This window comes from Scomber japonicus, chromosome 3 (assembly GCF_027409825.1).
Source record: "Scomber japonicus isolate fScoJap1 chromosome 3, fScoJap1.pri, whole genome shotgun sequence".
Classification (NCBI taxonomy): Eukaryota; Metazoa; Chordata; class Actinopteri; order Scombriformes; family Scombridae; genus Scomber; species Scomber japonicus.
In genome coordinates this window covers 35,120,883-35,132,914 of record NC_070580.1, presented here as the reverse complement: position 1 = coordinate 35,132,914, position 12,032 = coordinate 35,120,883, and the positions used below count along the sequence as shown (strand labels likewise).

Here is a 12,032-nt window from a genome sequence, read left to right as displayed (position 1 = left end):
TATGTATGAGATATATACATGTGCAGTGTTCCAGGGATTTACATAATAAGGTAAAGTAAATACTGTAAGTGCTGTACTTGTATACTTGCCATTTTACATTGAATTATTGCAACTTTTACATAAGCAAAGGAACAATGAATTTGCAATTTTCTCTCATTAGATTGATCATCCTATGTGGCCGTCAGGGGGCGCTACAAATATCCAATATCATACAAATTTCCGAAAGGACTTGAACGCAGCGTGTAAACCGAAGCGAAAGCAACACTGAAACTATAAAAACCGTCCTGTGACACGACATTTTAATCCTAGGATGGCGAAGCCATGACCCGCCCCCTACTCGGCCTCTGATTGGCTGTTCCCCTTCTAACCCTAACCAACCCAACCAAAGAAGGCAATAAGCAGCAGCCAAGCAGCAGCCAATCAGAAGCCGAGTAAGGCGGGTCATGACGTGGCTGTCCTAGGAAAAAAAAAAGATAAGTGACCGTGGCTCAGCCGGCAGTAGCCCACTTTTCCCCCCTCATAAACCGGCCACAAGAGAGCCGCGTGTGTCTTAAAACCACCAGGACTAGAAATTACTCAGGGTAATGTTAGTTTTCAGCTGCTTATAGTCAACCCAAACGTTTCTACCGAGTCCTCTACGTAGTGAGGAAGACGAGGAGCGCCGCAAACACTGCACCCGGTAAGAACTGAGGAGCTTCCTCACATTAGCAACGATTAGCATGCTAACTTAGCTGGTGACTTAGCTCAAAAATATAGCTAATAAAAAAATAAAATAAATACACGCGATAATAAATATATTCAACAGTGTCAGCATCTTATAAGGCCTTCGTTAAAAATGTCAACTTTTAATGTTAGTTTTATATAACATCGGATTAAACTTGTTATTAAAAGGAAAAGCTAGCTGTCGCACTTCCGCCACTGACGCAACTGCAGCTGTTTGTGTCTCCATTTATACTACATCTAAAAAAAACTGTGCAGTAGATAAAATTATATATATATTTATATATGTTCTGTGTGTGTAATTTTAGGAGTTTAAAACATAATCTCCAGTGTAACATTTTTTACGTGGGTCCGTGAACGCAGCAGCATCATCACAACATTCTAACCAGCTGTTAACGTTTCCATGACAACAGTGTTGTCAGTAGACATTTAATTTATATAAGATAAATTAGTACGTGTAGTTACGGATTATTGTCTTTTATAACATGGGATTACATTTGTTATTAAAAGGAAAAGCTAGCTGTCGCACTTCCGCCACTTACGCAGCTGCATCTGTTTGTGTCCCCTGGTTCTGTTCAGCTACATTTATACTACATCTAAAAGCCGTGTAATAAAACATATAATCTCCAGTGTAACATTTTTTTACGTGGGTCGTGAAGGCAGCAGCATCATCACAACATTCTAAGCAGCTGGTGACGTTTCCATGACAACAGTGTCAAACAGGGAGATGAACCACATTGAAAACAACCATCCTCCTCTGTATGTTCTCTCCTGTTTCATAGTACACCACTTATTTGGGAGGGGCAGGTTTTAGATCTTCATCTCCAGCTGTTATACACTAGGGATGAGTAGTTGGGTATGCTTTTAAAAACAACCACAAATTAGGATACCAGTACTAGGGGTGGGAATCACCAGAGGCTCCTTGATACGATATTATCACGATACTTGTGTCATGATACGATATTTTAAGTTTAAGAGGTAAGTAGGTACGTCTTCTGGTGCGTTGCTCGGCTGCACACTGCGTCTCAGTATGCTTATTCCTTTCACCGGCAAATTGTGTCCCCAAAGGAAAAAACCCCCGTAAATTTTCATTTGCAATTTCTACAATAAAAGATTGATGCGTCTGTATATTAATACAATATTGCCCTTTGGAGGGGTAGATACTATTTGAGTACCTTATTTGATACCCACCATGCGAATAGAAGCATTAAATTGCATTAAATGCCACCAACACCTCCACATCTAAATGATTTGATCTTCAAATAATTGAATACAGAATGTTAAAAATCAGCATATGTCACATACACAAATCTATGTATGTGTGTATGTGCATAGACGTATACTCATGGCAGTGGGCCAATCACAAATAGTCATATTTTTTTGCTATGGGTGCAAAAAAAAGGATCGATTGCAGGTGTCGTTTGACGGGAGATTTTTCAATACTGCTTGGTATCAATTACCTTTTTAGGTATCGAGTACCGATATCCAGCCCGACAGATGACCAGTTACAGATATAGGCCCTCCAAACCCCAAACATGTGCATATAGCAACGTGTCCCATTAATTATATAGACTGTGGCGGCCCACCATGGTCTAATTTGTGCCATTTCACAGTGAGTCAAACATGTCTGCACACTCTCTAAAACATTCAGTAAAGCATCTCACCCTGAACCAGAGCTACTCTGCCAGAGTGAACTAGTTGAATTTGGATAATCAGTTTTTGTGATGGTATGTTTGGAACATTTATGAACTGGTAAACTTTCTTCCCCATGCTTTGTGAGTGTGAACTTTTTGCTGTGTCATCACCATTAACACCTATACAACCAGTAGTTAAATTGTTTAGAGCACAATTGTCTTTATAGACCTTTTAATTTTGCTCTCAGAGTGAACCATAATGATACATTTGATGTAAAAATGTGCCACTGGACCCCCCTAGAGGGTCAGACTGAGGTCCAGCCACCATTTATAAGCAGTCTTGGTTCGTTGCACTCAGTGGCCTAATTATTAGGAACACTTGTGTAATCTAATGTAATTCAACACAACAGATCTGCTATGAATTCTACTTTTATGAAGCTTATAGGTTTTCAGTTTTCTTGACATTATCAGAAAGGTGATACTAGAGTGCTTTTATATTGAAAAGTGTTCTTAATATTTAGTCTCTCCTCATGTATCTTAATGGAGCGGACAAAATATTAGGAACACCGTTGAAGACTTGAGTTGTAGAGCAGTTGTTGTGTTAGAGTAGAGAAAGTGTACTTTAGTCTTATCTTAAAGTCTCTCAGATGAGTATTTAGCAGATTTCGCCAATTCAACTCTTTCAAGATGTCAAAATGAGACTTTGCTTTGAGTGAGACTCGGTTAGACATTATAACAAACAGACCAGATCAATAAAAAAGGTAAAAGAATAAGGTTTATTTCTCTGTATGGTACTTTTCATAATGTTTTCACACACTTATAATGACAATCTGAGCCTGTCAGTGGTAAAAACTTAATAATAATACAGTTCAGATGTTTTCTCTGATGTATTTCTGTATTAATTCGACGCTGTGATCAGTTAAGACATTTTCGTGTAAAGATGGTAACCAGCTTCTTCTTTTTCTTTTTTACAGATTACAGATAAATAAGACGCGATGCCTCAGAAACATAAGTCCCGCTCCTGGACGGAGTTGAAACAAGCTGGAAATGAATGTTTCAAGACGGGCCAGTACGGAGAGGCCACTAATCTTTACACTCAGGCCATCAAAGAGCTGGAGAAGTCCAGTAAGTATCACTAAACTAAACTAACGACTACTACCTGAGGATACCTGCCTGCATACACACTTCATACCACATATTCAATTAAATAAGCAACGATCCCAGTCAGACAATATTTTAAAATTTATACCACTAAGTTATAGACCCAAGCAAATAATAACTCACATAGAGAAGAAAACTCTAGTAGAGGGTTCATATTGGGGCTTGGCGATATGGATAAAATCAAATATCACGATATATCTGACCAAATGGAAGGAAGGAAGTATGGAAGGAGGAGGGAGGGAGCAAAGGAAGAGGGAAGGAGGGGGGAAGAACAAAGGATAAATTAAAGAAAGAGGGAGGAAGGAAGGAAAGAAGGAACAGTCAAAAGAGAGATGGGGTCAAATTCACCCGGGAGGACAACAGGAGGGTTAATAATGATAATACTACTAATAATAATAATAATAATTATCATTTGTAATGCATTTTATACAATCCAACCTGATTTGTTAAGCACTTTAAAACAACCAGAGTAATAAAATAAATAAAATATAAAATAAAGAATAAAAAAAAAAGACACATGAGGCATAAAATTACATATAAAATACAAATAAATGAGATTAAAAGACATAAGACATGAGTAAAAATAATAGCCATACAGTAAAAATAGTCAAATCAAATCAGATAATTAAATATATAAGAGCACAGAAGTGGCAAGGTTGATTTTAAAAGACAGAAGTTCTGTTAAAAAGAAATGTTTTATTAAGTCCTTTTGTGTTATTTAGGTCAGAGGCTCAGTGTGTCTTTACTCATCGAGGGAGAAAAAGCAACTAGATTGAATATTTCTTTGGTCTGGTTTTAGATGTATTTTTTAATTAAAGGTTAATTCACCCAAATCCTCCTAAAAAACAAAACAAAAAAAAAACACATTTCCCTACAGTATGAAGTCATGTAGATGTATTTTTTTTTCTTTTTAACCCAAATACCTCTGTTCAATGTTCAATGAAATGTATGTTTGTCTAAAAGAAGTTTTAAAAAATAACATCTTCAAACTCAAAACAGTAACGTGACTTTCCAGAAACAACGTCACACAGTTTCTGCACCTTTTTATATATTTCTTTTTTTGTTATACTGAGTGTCTGTTAGTTTAGTTTATTTGGATCCCTATTAGCTGTTACCTAGGCAACGGCTACTCTTCCTGGGTTCCATGTTAAAATAAATACAACCAATTACAATTACAATATGACATAAATGCATACCTAAATAGAGTGTGTGTCTCTCTCTCTCCCTCTTTACAGTCAAGCCCGAAATTATTCATACCCCTGGCAAATTTTGACTTAAACTTACTTTTATTAAACCAGCAAGTTGTTTTTTGACCGGAAGTGACACAGGCGTCTCCAAGAAGATAAAAAAGACGATGTACAAAAGGCATCATTGTGGTAAAAAAAATATTTCAGTCAGCTTTAATTTACATTTGAACAAAAAGTGGCATGTCCAAAAGGGGTATGAATAATTTCGGGCTTGACTGTACATAGTGTGTTTGTCTCATTACTAGTTTGTTTTTGTCTTGGTGAAATGCTCCTTTTAAAATATAAATAAAAACCCTCTTATTTCCTGTCAAGATAAAAAGAACCCAGAGGATTTGGGCATTTTGTACACGAATCGTGCAGCCGGCTACCTGAAGGACGGCAACTGTTCAGAATGTGTGAAAGACTGCAATAAGTACGTCATTTTATATTTGACTTTATTTCATCTATCATTTTACATTTTCGTCATTTTATATATAGTGGGTTTATGTCTTAAGATTGATATGTAACTGGTTATATTTGTACATCACAGGTCTCTGGAGTTGTTCCCGTTCAACATTAAGTCTCTCCTCCGTCGCGCCGCCGCTTACGAGGCTCTGGAGCGCTACAGGCACGCGTACGTCGACTACAAGACCGCTCTGCAGATCGACTTCAACATCGCAGCGGCTCACGACGGCACCAACAGGTACCTGAACTGTAGGCTGCTCATCCTTTGTTTGTTTGAGGATATCGGAGACGGATGAAAAGATGCAACATGATCCAGCAATGTCAGATGTTCTGGTCCTCTGAAATGAGGCCAACCAGGAAGTAACTTAGAACTGCATTATATCAAAAGGCCACCAGGGGGCGACCGTCTCTATACAAGTCAATGGAGAATTCACCAACTTCTCACTTGATTTCTAACCTCAGTAAACGTTTTCAAAATGTGTTTATGGTCTCAATCGCTAGTTTAAAGCCTTCTTCAATGCAGTATGATGTTCATTTGGGACATTTTGGCCTCCCTGATTTTATATGTGACGATAAAGCAGGGTATGCATTAGGGCGTGGCTACGTCCTGATTGACAGGTTGATTGACCCAATGTCCTCGAGATCCAGCCCTCGTAACCATAGCAACCTCCCCGTTCCGCCCATGGCCCCGCCTCATGCCCATATAAGTAGAATCCGTGTTTTTATTTTTCCCAGCATGCACCTGAAATTTTCAAGATGGCGCTGCCTAGATTCGAAACTATTGGCTTCCGAGCAGCAGTCCACAAACCAATGGGTGACGTCATGGATGTTACGTCCATTTCTTTTATACAGTCTATGGTATTTACAAGAAACAGGAAGATGTCGAGATGTGTTATTTTCTGCATAACTGTCTCAGGTGTTTTTTTCCCCTCTTTAAGCCGGAGCCATGAAACCAAACCCAAAAAGCTCAGTTAAGATTTATGGTGCCATAAACATTGACATAAATAACATAGTTGAACTGTTAAGTTAGTTAATTTATCATCTGAGTGTGAAGGATTGGTCTCGATCCATCTCTCCACTCACTTAAAGTACTAAACAAGGAATTTAAAGTTTTTATCCTCGTTAAAATTCTTCTCATTGTGTCTTTTTTTTTTCTTTTCTTAGGATGACGAAGGCGCTGACAGAAGAAGATGGTCCGTCATGGAGAGAAAAGCTTCCTCCCATCCCCACCGTTCCTCTGTCGGTCAGAGAGAAACTGGCCCAACAGTCTGCAGGAAGCCCCCCACAACCGAACCAAGCAAAACCTGCACCGCAGCAGAACGGCACCACAGAAACAAAAAAACCTGGTGAGAGGAAGCTGATGTGTCCTACTCAGATATTAGTGCTTAGAGAGATAACTGCATCTGAAAAGTCAGAAATACAATAAAGGACATAAGATAGAAATAAACCAGTGCTAATGATCAATAGCCCCCCCCCCCCCCCCCCTATACATTATAACACTAACTCCAATGCTGTAAGAAAAAGACACTGTACAAAAACTAATAATAAATGACCTAGTGCTGGGCGGTATGACCAAAAATGTATATCACGGTATTTTTCAAAATAAAAGCGGTTTCACGGTATATGACGGTATTTTTCAAAATAAAAGCGGTTTCACGGTATATGACGGTATTTTTCAAAATAAAAGCGGTTTCACGGTATATGACGGTATTTTTTTTCATGCATAATCAGCTGTTCACAACATCTTCTACTAGTTGAGAGAGGAACTACTACTCTACTGCAGTAGACTGACTTAGGATGGACTATTTTACTGTCATGACGAGTGAATATTAGTAATATCAGAGCTGCCAACACTTCCTGTTTCTCCCGTATTTTAGATTCATCTCCCACGGCCCTCAATTTTCTTTGATTTTTGTGCTGATGTCATGTGTCAGTAGCTACGTAGCTAGATGGAGTCTTTATCTGTCTGTTTTATTCCTGTTTGTTGCTGAAATACGATCGGGAGGCTGCACGGGTTGTTTTATTTTGAAAGGCTAGAAGTTTTATTATTATGCCGATTCAGTGTCTGACTTCCTGTCTGGTGCAATCTGCTCTGTTGAGCTTGTCGCGAGTTAGAAACGGCTCCGTCAAAAATAGAAATGCTACCTATTGATAGCGCTGCGGCGTGGAGAGACGCTGCTGAGACGTTGCTGACACGCTGCTGAGACGTTCCCGGTGGAGACACTCTCATTGATTATAGTGGTACCTATCAGCTCCGGTGACCGCGGTGCAGCTGTAACGCGCTGCTGACGGACCCAGTGTAAATTGGGCTTTAGACAGGAAGCCACCGCAGCTCCGTTAGTTTGACAGAAGCTGAAACACACGGTGAAATGTTTTAACTGTAAATAAAAGTGCAGAGTTTCCAGCGTCAGCGTCTGCGTCAGATGATGCTGAGTTTACTGACTGATTATTAAAAACCAGGATGGTGATTCGTGAACTATCGTCATGGTAACTCGCTCGGCAGGAACACATCTTCTGCAAGAAACGCAACACTGAAAAGGGTCCCGTCTGAAACAGTGTCAGTCAGTATTCAGTGTGGATCCACCTTTTCTGCCTCTGTGAACTTTTATTTTATTTTTTTTATCATCATTATTATTATTATTATCTTTCTTTAACCATCTGTCTTCTGCATCACATCCCTTTTTTTTTTTTTTTTTTCTTCTTCCTGTTGCAGCTCCCAGCGAGAAGGACATCAAGAGAGGCCAGGCGCTCAAAGACGAGGGGAACGCCCTGGTGAAGAAAGGAGAGCATAAAAAAGCCATAGAGAAGTACACACAGAGCCTCAAACACAACCCCACCGAGGTCACAACCTTCACCAACCGGTGGGTCAGAACTTTGTCTATGTATCTGCTCATCTTTAAAATGTTAATTAATGTGGAGAAGGGTCAATGATGTTTGTGGTTTAGTTAAATTTAACCCTTAAACAGACCTTACTAGTTATGTCATTTGCACCTCAAGTAAGGAAGGAATGAAGGAAAGAAGGAAGGAAGGAAAGGACGGAAGAAGGAAGGAAAGGAGGAAGGAAGGGAAGCAAGGGAGGAAGAAGGAAGGAAAGGAAGGAGGGAGGAAGGAAGGAAGGTAGGAAGGAAAGGAGGGAAGAAGGAAGGAAAGGAGGGAGGAAGGGAAGGAAGGGAGGAAGAAGGAAGGAAAAGAAGGAGGGAGGAAGGAAGGAAGGTAGGAAGGAAAGGAGGGAAGAAGGAAGGAAAGGAGGGAGGAAGGGAAGGAAGGGAGGAAGAAGGAAGGAAAGGAGGGAGGAAGGAAGGAAGGAAGGACAGATGAAGGAAGGAAGAAAGGACAGAAGGAGGGACCCGGGAGGACAACACAAAGGTTAAAGAGTCTGTATCTCCTGGTGCACGTTGTCTGTTTAAGGGTTAAAGGAGTTAAAATTAGAAAATAAACATATTAATAACTTGCACCCCTTTTTTTTTTGTGGACCCAGCATCAAATTTCTGCTTTTAATCCATTTTGAGAGAATATATTAGAGGATTATGGCAAAAATGTCTAAGTGGTGTAACCATAAAAACTTTGTACCAAATAATTCAACTTGCTTAAAAACAGTAAATTCTCACATTATAACTTTTTATATTAACCTCCGTGTCGTCCTCCTGGGTCAAATTGACCCCGTCTGTTTTGACTGTTCCTTCTTTCCTCCTTCCTTCCTTCCTTCCTTCCTTCTTTCCTCCTCCCTTCCCTCCTTCCTTTCTTTCTTCCTTCTTTCCTTTGTCCTTCTTTCCTCTGTCCTTCTTTCCTTCCTTCCTTCCTTTCTTCCTTCTTTCCTTTGTCCTTCTTTCCTCTGTCCTTCTTTCCTTCCTTCCTTTCCTTCCCTCCCTCCTTCATTCCTCCCTCCTTTCCTTCCTTCCTTCCTTCTTTCTCCCTTCCTTCCTCTTCCCTCCTTTCCTTCCTTTCCTTCCTCCCTCCTTCCTTCTTTCCTCCCTCCCTCCTCCCTTCCTTCCTCCCTCCCTCCTCCCTTCTTTCCTCCCTCCCTCCTCCCTTCTTTCCTCCCTCCCTCCTCCCTTCCTTCCTTCCTTCCCTCCTTTCCTTCCTTCATTCCTTCCTCCCTCCTTTCCTTCCTTCCTTCCTCCCTCCCTCCTCCCTTCCTTCATTCCCTCCTTCCTCCCTCCCTCCTTTCCTTCCATCTTCCTTCCTTCCTCCTTCCCTTCCTTCCTTCCTTTCCTTCCTCCTTTCCTTCCTTCATTCCCTCCTTCCTCCTTCCCTTCCTTCCTTCCCTCCTTTCCTCCCTCCCTCCTTTCCTTCCTTTCCTTCCTCCTTTCCTTCCTTCATTCCCTCCTTCCTCCCTCCCTCCTTTCCTTCCTTTCTTTTGTCCTTCTTTCCTCCCTCCCTGCTTCTATCTTTCCTTCCTTCCCTCCCTCCTTTCCTTCCTTTCTTTTGTCCTTCTTTCCTCCTTCCTTCCCTCCCTCCTTTCTTCCTTCCCTCCCTCCTCCCTTCCTTCCTTCCCTCCTTCCTCCCTCCTTTCCTTCCTTCCTTCCTCCTTTCCTTCCTTCTTTCTCCCTTCCTCCCTCCTTTCCTTCCTTCCTCCCTCCCTCCTTCCCTCCTTCCTCCCTCCCTCCCTCCCTCCTCCCTTCCTTCCTTCCCTCCTTTCCTTCCTTCCCTCCTTTCCTCCCTTCTTCCTCCCTCCTTCCCTTCCTTTCCTTCCTTTCCTTCCTTCTTCCTCCTTTCCTTCCCTTCCTTCTTTCTTCTTCCTAACTTCCTTCCTTGACTCGAGGATGACAGGAGGGTTAAATCATATTATGTATTAAATTAAAATCTTATTTGGGTTCAAGGTAAAAAAAAACAGGCCAGTAGATAATTGGCTCAGCTTTTAAATATAAGCTCTCTAATGGTGTGTGTGTGTGTGTGTGTGTCTGTGTGTGTCTCTGTGTGTGTGTCTCTCTGTGTGTGTGTGTGTGTGTGTGTCATCAGGGCGCTGTGCTACTTGGCAGTGAAGCAGTACCGAGACGCCGTCAGAGACTGTGACGAGGCTCTGGTGATTGACAGCAGCAACGTGAAAGCTCTCTACAGGAGGGCTCAGGCTCACAAGGAGCTCAAGGTGAGAGCACCAATCTTCCTCCTCACACTGAGACAATCAGACGTCGGTTTCGGGAGGTTTCCTGCCACGATAATTGGCAGCGTGTCCTCATCAGTATTCTACACACACAGAGAGAGAGAGAGAGAGAGAGAGAGAGAAAGAGAGGAAGGACGGTTAGCTCGAAACAGTTTGAAACTCTAAAAAATAGCCTCGACTCCACTAATCACTGCTACATGTTCCATCTGCTGGTAACATGAGATCTTTCCCTTTCTTCCTTCCTTCCTTCCCTCCTCCCTCCCTCCTTCTTTCCTTCCCTCCTTCTTCCTTCCTTCCTTCTTTCCTCCCTTCCTCTTTTCCTTTCTCCCTCTGTTCTTCTTTCCTTTCCTCCCTTCCTTCCTCTCTTCTTTCCTTTCCTCCTTCCTTCCTCCCTTCCTTCCTCCCTCCCTCCTTCCTTCCTTCTCTCATTTGTTCCTTCCTTCCTTCCTCCTTATTTCCTTCCTTCCTTCCTTTCCTTCTTCCCTTCCTCTTTTCCTTTCTCCCTCCCTCCGTCCTACTTTCCTCCTTTCCTTTCCTCCCTTCCTTCCTCTCCCCTTTCCCTCCTTCCTCCATCTCTCCCCTTTCCCTCCTTCCTCTCTCCCTCCCTCTTTTCCTTCCTCCCTCCCTCCTCCCTCCCTCCCTCCCTCCCTCCCTCCCTCCCTTCTCCTTCCCTGATGCTGTTTTTTAACCATCAGGCCGCCACATGAAGCTTTCAAGTTGCTTTTTAAACCTGTAAAATGTGTCTCTAGAAAATGATTCCCTGAGCTCTCATCAGATTTTATTCAGTTTTTAACTCTTTAATTCTCTTCGTGATTCCTTCAGGACACAAAAACCTGCGTGGACGACCTGAACCGTCTCCTCAAAGCGGAACCAAAGAACTCGGCGGCCATGAAGCTGCTGCAGGAGGCTCAGCAGCAGCAGCAGCAGCAGCAGAAGAAGAAGAAGTGATGACATCATTACGGACTCTGGAGACGGCGGTAAGGATCTGTCACTACGCTGCCGACAGACGAGGAGAGAGGAACACGAATCTGATGTTTGTTTTTTTTTTTTTTGGATGTTGTTATTTTAAAAAGAGACAAATGACAGAAAACAGCCAAGCGTGTGGAACGATCCGACCGCTCCGAGTCCGAGTGTTGGATGTGTCGACTCTCACTGGAACAAACGTGAGCTCGGGTCTGGAGACGTAGCTTCGGTTGGTGAGAGTCCAAATTGAAATCAAGAAAGAAGAAGAAGAAGAAGATGAAGAAGAAGAAGAGACGCCACCATTTTCAACCCTGAGATTATTCGCTTTTTTTTTTTTTTTTTTACCAATTTTACTGTTTTCACCGTCAGTTTTAAGTCGCTGAGTTTCTGAGAGCTGAAAAAGTAATCGACAAAATAAAAGATCAGTAATAGATTCAGAGAGTAAAACCTTCAGAGCCGAGCGTTCATGTTGAGCTCAAAGCTGGACGCCACAAATTAAAAATTAAAAAATAAAAATAAATCACAGCTGGAGCTCGAAGTGAAGTTATTATTAGGTTTTTCACAATAAAAGTCATAATTAACAACTGTACTGTAAAAATTAGGGCTGCAACTAGCAATAACTTTGATTATTCACTTAAACAGCTGATTTAAAATTTAAAATTACAATCTGACCTGATTTTATTCTCACTTATTCATATTCTACACTCAGGTAGTTCACTTATTTATCCTTTATTTGTTTATTTGTTTGTTTTTTTTTGAGTC

General features: G+C 41.4%; 1 protein-coding gene across 1 annotated transcript; it reads left to right on the top strand.

Annotated features, from left to right (window-relative positions):
• The first annotated feature begins 498 nt into the window (after positions 1–498).
• Positions 499–11,749, top strand: tomm34 (translocase of outer mitochondrial membrane 34). The gene is made up of 8 exons (XM_053316711.1): positions 499–679; positions 3,329–3,479; positions 5,075–5,174; positions 5,292–5,444; positions 6,371–6,552; positions 7,920–8,067; positions 10,166–10,292; positions 11,130–11,749. Exons 2-8 carry the CDS (start codon positions 3,350–3,352, stop codon positions 11,253–11,255), a joined length of 966 nt encoding a protein of 321 aa, XP_053172686.1. The 5' UTR covers positions 499–679; positions 3,329–3,349; the 3' UTR covers positions 11,256–11,749.
• Positions 11,750–12,032: the final 283 nt, after the last annotated feature.